General features: G+C 35.2%; 1 protein-coding gene across 1 annotated transcript in view; it reads right to left on the bottom strand.

Annotated features, from left to right (window-relative positions):
• Window positions 1-12,755, bottom strand: part of FERMT1 (FERM domain containing kindlin 1) — a 55,496-nt gene extending 42,741 nt beyond the window's left edge. Inside the window, exons 1-2 of the mRNA XM_074287898.1 lie at window positions 12,456-12,755; window positions 8,290-8,457 (exon numbers count right to left, since the gene is read on the bottom strand). Coding sequence (XP_074143999.1) covers window positions 8,290-8,440 — 151 coding nt within the window. The 5' untranslated portion in view covers window positions 8,441-8,457; window positions 12,456-12,755. The remainder of the gene's footprint in view (window positions 1-8,289; window positions 8,458-12,455) is intronic.
• Window positions 12,756-15,306: the final 2,551 nt, after the last annotated feature.

Raw genomic sequence — 15,306 nt, 5'->3', positions numbered from 1 at the left:
AATATAGTTTTTCCCCCCAGCTCATCCTGAATGGAGCAAAATATCACTGTCTGGTATCTTCCATTTTTTACTCCAAAAGAATGTAAATAAATGGAGACAAACATGGTTCCAGATTTTTGTTATTTGTAATCATTTTTGGTATGTAAGGAAAACAAAGAAGTTGCTCTTTCCTTAAACCTAATTTCTCTTCTAGCTCTGTTCCTAGTGGAGAGATCCTGAGGTAAAAGAATACAAAGATGTGTTTTTAATGAGACAATCAGGGTTAAAAGACAATCAGCTAGCAAGTGTCTGAGACCACATTTGAACTCAGGTCTTCCCTACTTCAGGGCTGGTGCTCTATCTACTGCCACATCTATTGCCACCCTCTTCTCTATTTACTCTTAGCTTTTTTTTTTTTTTAATTAACTAGCTGGTCCTTAGTTCATCTCTCTGCCAATTAAGAAAAATGACAGCAGTTTAATCTCAGAATTGATGATAATCTAAAAGGACATAGAGATGCTGCTGCTTTGATGAAAAGTAAATAAGAAATATATATTTTATTTGAAGAAGACACGATGAGTAGTCTTAGCACTCCCACCCCTTCCTTTCCCATCTTCAACTTGTTGCTGGCTTAGCAGCTTCTTTGACTGAGCAACATTAGTAATGTATCGACCTTTGTTAATGTCTATAATGAATACAGACTAAAACTGGCTTCCCTCCTCCACAAAATTACAAGTGTCAGAGGTAGAGAATGGAAAAATTAACCAAAGAATATTTTATAGTTTACTCTCATTGTGCAAAACTTAGAAAACTGGGATCTGCTCTCACAGTTGCAACAATTCAGAAGTGGTTTTTTAACTTGGTAATTTAAGATCATGCAAACAATGTTCCTGATGTTGCCTAAGATAATCATGCAGAGATGACTAAAGAGAAAGGTAGGATAAAAGCTGGGAGAATGAGGAAACAAACAATACAAATGTTATGGATTTTCTTCTTCCTCAATAACTTCTGATGAGAAACTCCTCTATTTTTTTTCTATAGGTACAACAGGATATGAGTTCTCTCTAAGTGCCATATAAAAAAATAATAGTTGTTGAACTTCATCTTCAGTGTCCAACCACTTGGTAAAGGAAGAACTTAGATAAGAAAATTGCTCATGATACAATGCCAAATCTCTCCTTACAGTTAACTTCTGAAGTGGTATAAGAGAACATGGCTCTAAGTTTGACCAACATTACTTATTTCTCAAAAATGTGATCTAGCACAATACTGAGATGCCAGAAATTGCTAATCATCTCCAATTAAAGTACAAATAAATAGCCCATAAACTCAATATTATACCACTCCAACTGCCAACAATAGTACAAATTTCAATTGAGTAATAAATTATTTCAGTTAAGAGTAACATCTTTCTTCTATCTTGAAACCTGAAACCTGAAAGTCAGTTTTGATTTTTTCCTGTCATCCACTCCTTGTTACTTTCTCTGGAAAGGCTTTCCCATTTGCTCCTTTCTTTTCATTTACTCTGCCAACTTCATCAATTATACCTCTATGATCCTATCTCTGGATTACTGGAAATAACTATCTGTTCTCCTTGACTCTAGTCTCTACTAACTCCTATTTATTTCGCACATGATGACAAACTATTCTCTTTTTGCTATCCCTTTGCTCAGAAACCTACAAGACCTGCTCAATTAGGTATCATTCCTCTGTCTCAAATACTTATGTAACTTGACCTTGAGCAAGCCACTTCATTTTTGTTTAAATCAGTGTCTTGATTTATAAAATAGGATGATAACAGCATTTAGCATCCACCACTTAGGGTTGTTGTGAAGACAACATATATATATATATATATATATATATATATATATATATATATATATATATATATATTTTTATAATGTTGTTGATGTTGTAATAAAAACTGGTAATGTCAGTTGATCTACTTATATTTTCAGGGTGAAAAAGATAAAGAACATCCTCTAATCCTTCCTCCCAAAATCTGGCTAACCTGATTGTGTTTTAAATGCAAGAAAAGAATTCTAAATGCAAAATATACTTTGGGTCAAGTAACCAAAGTCCCTCCAAATTTTAAGGAAAAATTTATTTGGGGAGAAGGCCAGAATTCTTGTGATTGGAGACACAAGAACATCTAACAGGTCACTATTTGGAGTCTATGACATAGGGAGGAACTGATTATTATAATTAATTATCTTTACGAACTTGGTACTAAATTAATTTGTCTTTAAGCTGCAGAAGGGACCAAGGTGCTATTGTTGTTCAGTCCATTAGTCTTGTCCATGAACCTATGAATCTTAATGGCCATAGTTTTCTTGGCAAAGATACTTGAGTAATTTGCTATTTTTTGCTCCAGTTGCCATCTCTTTCTTCAGAGCTATTGTTTTTGTTCAATTATTTTTCAGTTGTGTACAGTTCTTCATAACCCCATTTGGTGTTTTACTGGCAAAAATACTGGATTGGTTTTCTATTTCCATCTCTAGTTCTTTTATAAATGAGGCAAACAGGGTTATATGACTTGCTTAGAGTTACCCAGATAGTAAGTGTCTGAGTATAGATATTAAACTCATGAAAATGAGTCTTTCTAACTCCAGACCCAGCTATGTTACTTAATTGTCCCCTATTAGCTAATAGTATTTTCTAAATTTTAGTAACTTCTGATCCTCCTTTACAATTTATGGCTCTGTTCCTGACTGAAGCTAAGCAACAATCTAACCAGTCATCTCTGCTTTTGACCATTGGCCCTGAGCTAAGATTATATTTAATTAATGACTAAGATTACTTTTGCCTCATCTAAGATAGAACAGTTAGCAGGGATATGATTATTATATCTTAATTTATTATATTTTACTTTGATATGTCTCTCACATTTAGTCCTTCCGTTTTCATTTTTACTGCCAGCAAGTCAGTCTAAACTTTCATCAATTCATAATTAGAGTATTGCAACAACACCTCATACATAAATGATAACCCTGATTCTGACTTCATTCCATTCTTCAACTGATTAAACCTATGTGTTTTTGCCAGATTTCATAAAACACTTAATTGCTTAGGAATCTCTTGTACTTGTAAGATAAAATGTAAGCACTAAAAGCTTATCCATAATTTGTGTCCTCCCTGCATATTAAAATTTATCTCCCTCTACTTCACAACATGAATCTTATAACTTCAATCAAGTAAGACATCTAATGAAATTTAAGAGGGATAGTCCCTGAATAGGCCATCATGACTTCTGACTCTCTGCTGGTTTGCTCTTACAGATTCCCCTCACCTAGAATGACCTCCTACATGCTCTGTGCCTGTCCAAACCCTACCTTTCCTTTAAGGATATCCTTCCAGCTTCACCTTCTCCACAAGTGCTTCCTGGATCACTCTAACATATTGATTTTTCTCCTCTCCAAAATCTCATAGCACATGTTGTCTCCACCCCTCAAATTAGCTTTAAATCACATGCTTCCTTGTATTGTTACTTATTTGTCTAACAGATGTCATGTTCCCAAATGAATTGTAAACTTTTAGAGAGCAGCCACCATGTGTTATGCTTTTTAAAAATATTCTCCCTAATGCTTGTTAGTATTAGATCAAAGAAAACAGAAATCAGATACTATGAACTCCCTTTTCTGAAATCTACATCTTAAATCTCTTCAAAATCCCCTATTCTCCCCTCCTTTCATTTGGGCTCAAAAAGAAAGGTGACTCTTTTCCTGGCCAATGTCAACTTCTCTACTTCTGCCCTTGATCCCATACTCCTTCCAGATTTTCCCTTTTGATGATGCCTTCTCTTTCAAGGTCATACAATGGAGAGAGTGCTAGACCTAGTAGGAAGATTCATCTTCCTGAGTTCAAATCTGGCCTCGGATACTTATCAGCTGTGTGGCCCTGGACAAGTCACTCAATCCTGTTTGTTGTATTTTCTCCATCTGTCAAATCATCTGGTGAAGGAAATGGCAATCCAGTGTCTGCCAAAAAATCCCAAATGGGACTGAAATGACTTAACAATGTATAAAGAACTTTATATTTAAAAGTTTAAAAACCCACTGAACAAATATTTTGTATTCTTAAGTCTCAGCTTTGGCTTTTCTGTATCTACAAAAGCATCTAAATATTTCCTATACTTAAAAATCTTCACTTGACTCTTACAATCCCTCTCAAACTACTTCTCTCATCTCTTTCACAACCAAACTTCTAGGAAAAATCCTCATTTCCTCACTATTCAGCCTCTTATCATCTGTCTTACAATACTACTAACCTGAAATTGCTCTTTCCAAGGTTACCAATAATTGACAAATTAAAAGGCCTTTTCACAATCCTCATCTTTCAGAACCTGGAATTGTTTTTTTAATCCTATTCTCCCCTTACACTTTCTGTTCCTCCCTGATTCTCCCTTCTCAGTAGCCTTTGTTGGATCATTATGGGTAGATGTACTACAGGATACTGTGGTGGACCCCTTTATCTTTTCTTCATCACTTTTTATGATTTAATCAGTTTCTATTGGTCCAGTAATCATCTTAATGTAGAAGATAACCTAAATTTATACATATTTATTTTTTGCATATCTCTTGAGCTCTAACTCTATATCATTACTAAATTCTTGCTGACATTTTCCCTTCAGTGTCCCACAGGCATCTAAAATTCAATATATTAAAAATGTAACACTTTTTGCCCTTAAACCTACTCCTCCTCCTAATCCTCCTCTTTCTGTTATATGTACCATAATCTTTTCACTCAATAATTCATATCCTTGGGCTTTTTACTCTTTTAACCCAAACAGTTGCAAAGTTGTGCTAATTCATCAAAATCTCTTATATCAAGTTAACTTTTCTCCACTGATCCCACAATCAGCTATGCTCTCATCATTTTTTTTTTAAATTATTCTAGTAACATGTTAACTTCCATCTTTCACACAACTATAAAACTGGTATTCCTAAAGATCATCTCTGACTTCCTTACTCAAGAAGCTTTTTACTCTTTCAAGGATAAGATATACATTTATTTTTAGCATTTACAATTTTTCATAATTAGGATTTGTGGTAACTAGGCCTTTCTTCCTTCCTTCCTTTCTTTCATTCTGAAGCAATTAGTGTTGCCCAGGGTCACATAGCTAGTAAATATATGAGGCTGGATTTGAACTCAGCCTCAGCCCTGGTATAAGGCTGGTAATTTACTTACTGAACCATCTAGCTGCCCCCAACTGGATGTTAAGAATGGGTCATAAAGGGAGGTGATCAAACTAATCCAGATTTTCTTAAAAAGTGGGTCTAATTTAAGAGAAGTAGAAAAGATATACTTTAAAAGAAAAGAGAGAACAATATGCTCAAATATTGTATGACTAGTTAGAACAAGTAGGTTCTACTTGTATAGCTATTTAGTAAGTAGAACATCAGTATTTTTTTGTGAATAATCTTGGGCTGTCTTGAAAAATGACTCATTATGCTAGTTTAAAAATTTTGTTGCTATATTTTGCTTTTACATCACTTTTATTTCCAAATACTTCCCTCTCCACTCCCTTCCCCAGAGAACTATGCTCTGTAATAGAGAATTTGAAAAGAAGAAAAATAAGTTTAGCAAAACTAATAAATTAAACATATCTTACAATATATTCAATATAAGAGAATTTTTAAGAAAACTCTCCCCATTAGATAAATTCCTTCTTTATCTGGAATTCAAAGTTCTCTACTTACCCTACATTTCAGTAACAATAGACTACCCCATAACCTGTAAAATACTTCCACCACTTTTTTTGCCCCACCTTTGTTCAGACTACCTCCCTCTTCTGTACTTTTGGGAAGACTTGCCTTATTCTTTGCTTTATAGTTTAAGATATTTATCATTGTAGGCCCAGCGATTTGCCACATCCTTTAGGAAACCTTTCTTGGGGCACACTCCTCCCTAACTTCTCTTCCTGTCTTTGTATAGGGTTATAATATTTTTTTGTGATATTCCTATATGTTATGATGCACAATTATCATATTTGTGTCTTCTTGCTAAACTATAAAATTTTACGAGTATTGGGACCTACCTTAACAATTTTTTCCCAGCATTTAGCACAGTGTATTACATAGAGTAGTTGCTTAATAAATGAATTAAAGTTTTGAAACACAGTAATTCCTTTTAAACCCTCTCTCAATTCATTAAATCTTTAAAAAAATTTTTTTTTATTTGATAGTTTTTATTTACCAGATATATGCATGGGTAATTTTACAACATTGACAATTGCCAAACCTTTTGTTCTAATTTTTCTCCTCCTTCCCCCCCAAGATGGCAGGTTGACCAATACATGTTATATATGTTAAAGTATAAATTAAATACAATATATGTATACATGTCCAAATGGTTGTTTTGCTGTACAAAAAGAATCTGACTTCATTCAATTAAATCTTTTGAGATAAAAGAGTTTCTCCAGAAAACAGGAAGAATAAAACAATTTTTAGTTTGCCTTTTAAAGCCTTATGGATAGTTGTGAATATGGATTAAATAAAAATGGTTCTATTATGGAGCCAACTCTATAATGGATGGCAAGGGAAATACCAAAAGGACTGAATAATATCATCTAAAATAGAATCTTAAGATTTCATTGACTTTCCGAATCTACTCATTGAATTGAAGAAATCACAGTGAAAAAGCATATTTATTCAGAAAGTCAATTCTAAATTTGTCATTTCAAATCGAAATTAGTATTACAGTCATCTAGAACAGAAGTCAACAAGCTAATTAGGTATAGCCAGTAAAGCTGTGGCTGTGAGCTCCTTAAAGGCAGAAACTGTCTTGTGCCTCTTTTTGTAATCTTATCACTTCAGTGCCTGCAGTGTAGAAGCTACTTAATAAATGTTCACTGGCTGAATGATTGACTGTTGGTGCCAATGGAAGAATAAAAGCATAAGTAGAGAGAAGAAAAAAGAAAGATGAATATGACAGAATGGAATCAGTACAACCAACAATTTTTGAGGATGCTACTTAATGTACTCAGTATCAAAAATCAAATATCCTGAGGTTTGGAGGTCATCCAATTGTCTTTACCAAAATCTACTACACAGGTAGTAGCATTAACCTCATTATTTCTAAAAGCAAATACAAATTATATAAATATAAGGTTATTAAATAACCTTATAAATATGTAACTTCTTATTTAGACCACTTGACTACTTTGTAAATGAGTAAGCTGATATTTTTCTCTAGCATTTTCTTTTAAAAGAGCTTTGTAACTAACTTATTAGATTCTCCATGAAATCCTTAACACTTATGTTTGAATCAAAACAAAGGAATTTGCTTTAAAATTGGTTTATGATGAACTGTCTTGAAACTATTTTAAAGGACATGCACTGCTAATTTAGAATGTCTCCAGAATTGGTGAGGAGTAAGGGTGGGGGTACATGAGAGGGCTAAAATCCTTTATTTTGATTATACAACTGGCTTGTTCACCAGAGACTAAACCAAAGAAGCAGTGCCCACCACAGTGTTGGACTATCAGCTATCATTTATAAGTTTAATTTCTATTTCTCTAGGCTGCATTTTTAAAAATTTTATAATTACTTGCCAGATAACACAGAATAGAACATACTTTGCTTAATGTTTAGATTTTCTGCCTTCATTACATTCCCCAAACTCTGAATTTTGGCTTGCTTGCAAAATTCATGATGAAATCACTGGCAGTATAAACAATATGTTTGCTACTCTCCTCTACATACCTGTGGCCCAATTTTCTTTCCTTGTGCATGTGAGAAATTCCTATTAAAACTTCAACAGGCACAGACGGGTGGTTTGGGGCACTGATGATTACATAAGTAGCTGAGGCAGCCCAGAGCTGATGTTCTACTTGAACAGAAATCTTTCTGAATGTTGTAAAAAACTACAGATCATCATGAATCAAATCAGACAACACCCGGTTATCAAACCTTATCTCTATATGACTAATAGAAGTGATATTACTAACACTGTCTGGAGCTAACTAGTATGAGAAATAATACTATTTAGGGACTCTGTACAAATGATTATTTTACAGGTTTAAGGGCATGGCTGGGTTACAACTATTTGTCCCTGACTGATCAATACCATTAGTGAGTACCCACATATTTCATATTTGTGAAATAACAAATCTGTTAAAATATTGAGCATAGGATGATGAATACAACATAGCCTGTTCATTTGTTTGATTACACACATAAGAAATAAAGTAAATGATCAAGTGAGAAATGAAAAGTATACCTTTATTCACCAAGGCCTCTCTAATTTGTGCATGTAGATAAAGAGTGAAAATTTTAGAAATTTTAGAAAACATTAAAATTAACTTACTGATTTGTTCTACTAGCTTGAGCATGACTCCCCCAATATGCAAGTCTCCAGATACTCTAAGTGTGAATTCTTTTTGTTCTTCTTCATAATTATGATCAACACGGATAATAAGCTCCCAGGAGGTGGTTCCATAGTCACTGGAAGAAAACATCTTGGCAATACAAAAACCTGTCAAATCAAAAATCAAGATAATGTATTTTTTTTTTAAAGTAAGAGAATTTGGCCTTTTTGTTTTTCAAATTTGCCCCTCCAAGCTTGTTAATTCCTCACCACATTTTCTAATGTTCCCAATAACTCAGAATATTCAATGTGGAATCTTAATCTAAGGGCATCTACAATCATCTTTTACTATTCCTCTACCCTCCTCTTTCAAATAATGGCTGGCTATTTCATGTGCATTATTTTCTAATATTCCTCTATGTTTCCTCCCATCATTCTCAACTCTAGTATGATATACATACTATCTAGCACATAGTCACATAGATATAGTCATTATTTTACTAGCTGTTTTAGGTATAACTTGACCATCCTCCCTCAGTCCCCAATTTGAAGCACCTTTTAAGAATTATGTCTAAATTAATTTGGAGGGAATTGAGGGGTTTGCTCTAGTTTGGGCAGTCCAATCATCGTCTGAAGGATCCCAGATTATCATGGAGCTAGATTTCCTTGTGGCCCATAAAGTTATAGATCAATTACATTCCTTCCTTTCTTTACTCCCTCTACTCTCCTCTAATATCTCCCATTAGGCTACAACTGGGATGTGAGATAATCTCTTTTAAAACCCATTATTGTTCTACAGCTCATTTCAAAATTAGAGACAGCTTTCTTCTCTTCCTATCCTACCACCTTGTCTTCTAGTGGAGATCACCTTCTATTTACTCTCCATTTATTTTGTATGTATATAAGTGACTGCATGCTGTCTTTTTTTATTAGACTAAGTGCTTTTTTAAGGGCAGTTAAAGTATGCTTTTCTTTCTTGTTATCTCTAATGTTTAACACAGTAAGAACTTAATAAAGTTTGTTAACAAGTAACCAGCCTTATATGTAGTAACTTAAATAGTATATTTTGTCTTTTTAATATTGGACTGTATGTCCTTTCCCTCTCTCCATATATAGTCATTTTTCTCTGGCTGTAGGCTACTCTAGTAGTCTCAGGGTACTCAAAAGAATAAACAGATGAAATGATACAAGATCATATAAAACCAAAGAACAGAATTGACTAAGTTATAAATGGAAAAGCTGGCTTTCCATATATATATATATATATATATATATATATATATATATATATATATATATATATATACTACACAAAGTTGGCCTTACATAGCATACATAGGCATTAAAAAATAAAGACTTCAGAAAAGGCCATTACATTTAACTGATTTTTGAAAATGAGAATATTCTTTTAAAAAATTTCCACATTACTTGTCTCTTCCTAGGATTGTTAACAGTACCTTCCTGAATATGAAAATTCAACAAGCATAATATAAGAGAATCAAAGTCACTTCTAATCTGTTATTATGATAATACATAAATAATACTTTATATTTTGAGCATCTTGGATATTATTTTATTTTATCCTATTAAAAACTTAGTGCACTTAAGTTATAAACAACTTATCCAGTAAAATTTTTTTGAAGAACTACTCTTGTGAGTTATAAATGAAGTGATAGAGGATTAGTTCTATAATATGTGAAGAAGACTAAGTAGAAAAGTTATTTTTTTCCTTTAGTGAGTAACTATTCTAAAAGCATTTATATTATTTAAAATCAATTCTTTCAAAATAGCATGAGAAATTTTGGGAAAGGGAATTACTTCTAGAGAGGTATATAGACTGGATTTTATTAATTTAACTCAATGAATTCTTTCACATTCAGGTCTCATGGTGAGAAGAATCTAATCACACTCCTTTTCTATTAAAAAAAGTTCCTAATAGTATTGAGCATGTACTACAGGATAAAGATTGCTATAAACACAGGGGATACAAATAGAGGCAAAATCCCTGCCCTCCCAGAGTTTACAATCTAGATGCTTTCTGAAGAATTCAAATATATTAGATTTTTAAATCCTAAGCATATAACCAAATTTCAATAAATATGATATTTTCCACAAGCCTTTGCCCATATGAATTAGAAAATTGTGCAAAACAACAAAAATAAACACTTAAGTTCATAATCAATTTATTAAACACCTTCTGTGAGTAAGGCCAAGGGGAATGGAATAAAACCAGACAGGACCAGCCTTTCACTCAGAATAAACCATGTAGATGGACAAATAGATACAAAGTACAGACAAAGTAATAAGAAGTATTACTAGGTCTTTTCAAGGGAGAGCCCTAACAACTGGGTTTGGAAGGTGCAAGCAAAAAAGGAGGATGGAATTTAAGAGTTATTTTGAAAGAGGTAGTCTCTGAGCTGTGCTTTGAAAGAAGCTAAGGATTCAATAGGGAAGGGAATTTTTTTTTTTCTGTTTTAAGGACAAGTTGTCTCCCCCACCAAAAAAAAAAAAAATACCTCAAAATACACAATCATGAAATGGAAAATCAGGACTGGCAAGTACTCTGTTCTCCTTTAGAACCACTACCTCAATCCTACCATGAAATCATGAGGACTTTAAAAAAACAACATAATTTGGTCGTCATACTGGTTCACAAATGCAAATATGCACAAGGATAATTATAGTGAAGCTCCCCTATTTAGAGTAGACTAAAAAAATAGTTTGTCAGAATCTAAATAGCCTGTGTATCTTGGTCACCTGATCTTAGAAAGCCCTATTAGGTAACATTTATACACATACACACACTCACATAAATGAATGTACAACTTACTCCATTGAATATAATTTTGTTTTTGGAAATCTCATGGAAAAGATCTTCAACTTAAAGATCTTCAACTTTAGGTTTGACTTTGCCAGGACTGATTAAATCTTTATATGGGAGAAGAATTCAATACACTTCACATTAAGCTAACAAATAGTACTTGTTTACTCTATTTTTTTTTTTTAACACAAATGCTCCTATTCAATCCAGATCGTTATTTCGCTAGTAGAGCATTTAAAGAACCAAATAAAGTAATGTAGAGTGATTTAGTGAGAACTTTCCTCTCTGACCTTTCCTCAGTCTAGGGAAACAAACATTCGATTTATGGAAGGGATGGTTATTTTATTGAAACACAATTTCAATCTAAAATAAGAAAATCTGGTTCCCCCACATTCCTTTTCTAGCCTTTCCTCTCAAGCCTTCATTTTTGAATGAACTTTGAACATAATTTCTTCCATGCAAGTTGTTACTTGTTATAGCAAACAATTTTTGAGATAACTGACCCGAGGACTATTGGGATTGAAAATAAACAAAAATAGGAGACTGTGGTATATGAAGAACAATGCATGTAAAATCAGAGGCCCTGGGTTCAAACCTTGAGTCTTCTCCAAACCTGTGCGAGCCATGGTAAAGTCACTCTTTCAGGGTCTCCCTTTCTTCATTTATAAAAGAAGAGAGCTGGTTCAAATCCACTCTAAATATAAGTATGGCAGGGATTCTCTATATCTTGTGTGTAAGTGCTTCTGAAAAGAGCCCATCACCTTCCACTTGTGTTCCATGTAAAAGTGATGAAAAGCCCCCTCCCCCCCACAAAACCCTAAGTGTTACTTTTTTCCCATCTTGTGGAAGAGACACTCCAAACCAGAAGGCACCCCTGCAAATAGAGGAGGCCAGTTCAGAGATATCAGCGAGCTCCATTCACTGGGACTACTCTGGGAAAGGTAGAAGGAGGAGGAAAAAGAGATCTCTATAGTTTATTTTCATCTTTAAGGTGATTTGGTTAGCTAACTTGTTGAAGGGCAAAGGATGAAGGTAGTATAGGCTGGCATCTAAACTAATAAAAGTCAATGAAAGTTAAGGGATGTGTAAGATCGTAGCTAGAACCGAACGGGACAATCAAATCCAACTCCCGCCCTCCAATTTAATAGGGAATTGAGATTCTTTAAAAAAGGAAGAGACTTGCCCAAGATCATACGGCTAGTGTGGGGCAGACGTAGGAAGGATCCGGATTTCTTTTTGCTAGACCACGCAGCAGTCCCGGGGAAACGGCATCCCTTCCCCTCACCCCAGCCCCACTGAAGCCTCCTGACCCCCAAAGTAGTCTCGTCTCCCCTTCAGTGCTCACCTCCTTTCCTGTGGGCTTGTTCCCTCTTGCCTCCCAGCCTCAGCTGCAGCTCCTGGAGAGCGGAGGGGGAGATAGCTTCCCAAGTTTGGCACGGTTCCCTGGGGCTCGGGAGGAGGCTTGGGAGGAGGCTTGGGAGGAGGCTTGGGAGGGTGGGAACAAGTGGAGCTCAGAACTCCTGGGCACCGCCCCCTGGTCCTAGGGAGGCTGGGTCAGCGCCCCAGGAAGGATGCCAGCCGGGCACGGAGTAGAAGCAGCAGAGCTGCAGCTCCTCTGAGGAGCAGAGCCCGCCTAGTCTGGCGGGGCCGAGCGGCTCGTCTCAGATTGTTTCGCGACAGGTAACTACAGGTCAGTTTGGAGAGCAGCCGCACTACCGCCCCCGGGACCTCCCTCCGCGTAACACCCGCCGCTAAGCAAACTCGGCAGCAGCCTTTTCGTCTCCCCAGCCCTTCTAGCAAAAAGTTAGCCCGCAGGGTTCGGGGAGCAGAGGGGCGGGTCACGAGAGAACCCATTCCGCCCAGCCCAGCCCCAGACGTGTTAAGTCTCATTCCTTTGAGGGAGGAGGCGCCTTCCTCAGACTCCATTCTGGACATTGGATAGCCTCAAGAACCCCATTTCTAACAGGGATGAAAGGCTGGATTGGACGTGATCGTCCCAGGTCCCGCTTGCATTAAGCAGTTCTCTCCTCTTGACCCCTCTAAATTTCTCCCTGAGATCTGGGGCGTCGCGTTTGGGCTTCTGAAATTCTGCCAAAGATGCACCCTGATGATTCAAGTTTGCACTCTGCTCACCCTCCAGCAACAGGTTTCCGCTGGATTTTTTCTACGGAACTCAAAAGCCAGTTTTGTTTTCTTTTTTTTTGGCGGCTGACTTCATTCTTGCTCAAAAACTTCGCTTCCTTGAGATAAAAATGGGTTGAAAAGGCAAATGACCATTCTCACATACAGGAGACTTATGTTGAAGGAGTGGGAAGGAAAGAAGACTTAAGATCCTTCTGAGTAACAAAATGACGTAACACTCCTCCCCCCCAATAATGTCCCAACCCTAACTGGGGTGTAGTCCTTTTCAGACAGGAGGGAAGCAACAAAAGAGGGAAATGTACCACTGCTTTGTCAACTCACCCTAACCGCCCTCCCCTCACCAAAAAAAAATTCCAATGAAGTAATGACTCCAAATTTCCTGTTATGGCTCATCTGGTGAATTTGCTAAGTCTGGACATCCCTGTTCTATCTTTGTCACTAATTACTACTTCACTCTCTTTTTCAGGGTTAGTAAATGGTCTGTCAAATCCTAAAGATCTTCTGACGATCTGATCTAGTGCCAGATGGTGTTTACCCTCACTTTTGGCTATTTGAAGGCTGTTAAATCAATCCAGCTTGCAAGATCATTTTCATGTAGTGTCTCATTTTCTATTAATATTATAAGGTGTAATGTTTTAACATCAAAGATATACTTATCAGGTAGCTACTTCTGAATTAAGGTTAGAATAAGGAGAAATTACATTTAATGCAAATTATAAAATAACACTAGGTTGCATTTAAGGACAAGCTGAAACCTGGCTTGCTTAATCTTCACTATGCACTAAACTATCATTGGCTGTGGATGTGATGTTCTTTTATCATCAAATGTGCCTTTTTTCTTTTTAAAGAACACCTAACAAAATGGATAAAAAAGTAAATCTCAGGATAAAAAAAAGAAATTTTATGTAATATAACAGTATATATTTTGGTCATAATAACTTTTAAAATGAGAGGTCAAATGGCTGGATCTACAGTAAAAAATATAAAACACGTTGAAATTAAAGAAAAGGCTAAATTGTTTCAGTTTTTGTGCTTTATAAATAACAATAAGAATGCCAGTGTTACAGTCAATAGTCAATGATAACAAGTATGTATTAAGTTCCTACTAAATTCTGAGGACTAAGAAGATAATTTTTGGAAAATAATCTGGAATTTGGCAAATAAAATGACTAAAATTTCTATACCCTTTGAATTAGAGAATCTATATATCCTTATATCCCAAGGAATCTATCTGTAAGAAGATTCCCCATATACACATATAAGTATTTAGAGTAACACTTTTTTGCTATAGCAAAGACTAAGAAAATGAATAGATATCCTTCAATTGAGGAATGGATAAATAAATTGTGGTATACGAACATGATGCAATATTACAGAGCTGTAAGAAATAATGTACATAATGAATACAGAGAAGTATAGGAAGATCTACATAAACTGATATGGAATGAAATAAGCAGAGCTAAGAAACAAAGACTATTAGGTAAAGTTCTCTGAGTAGAGTGTCTTGCTTGATCTTTCTATTAATTCTGATGGCTTTTTCCATCACAATTCCATTGGAATTGCCTTGGAGCAATCACCTCATGGTTGAAAACAAAGCCAAGTCCATTACACTAATTGCTCCTACAATTTCTCTTGGTTCTTCTCACCTCATTAAACATCAGTTCATGTAAGTCTTTCCAGGAATTTCTGAAGTTAGTATAAAAGCAGGTCCTTTAAAGTTCTAAATGTTTCCTAGAATGTGCCTACTTATTAGCTGTATGCCTATTATCGACTGACCAATATGGTTAGAAAAGATTTATTGTTGGCCTCAGAGGGATGGATATATCTGGTGATAGTAACTCTGGAAATTTTTATTTTTATTTTTATTATTTTTTTAACAAATCACAGAAGAATTGACATTTTCATCAAGGATGCTAATGACCACACCATTTACATGTCAATGAGATATAAAGTATTTCCTTTGGTACTAGAATACAGTAACTAAAATTTGCATACATTTTTTTGTTTAATTCTTTAAAATTTAAATTTGAAAATTTGAAATGTTTGTAGCCTGA

The sequence above is a fragment of the Sminthopsis crassicaudata genome, chromosome 2, assembly GCF_048593235.1.
Source record: "Sminthopsis crassicaudata isolate SCR6 chromosome 2, ASM4859323v1, whole genome shotgun sequence".
Lineage (NCBI taxonomy): Eukaryota > Metazoa > Chordata > Mammalia > Dasyuromorphia > Dasyuridae > Sminthopsis > Sminthopsis crassicaudata.
Note: the sequence above shows the minus strand (reverse complement) of the source record. Positions and strands in the feature narration are given on the sequence as shown.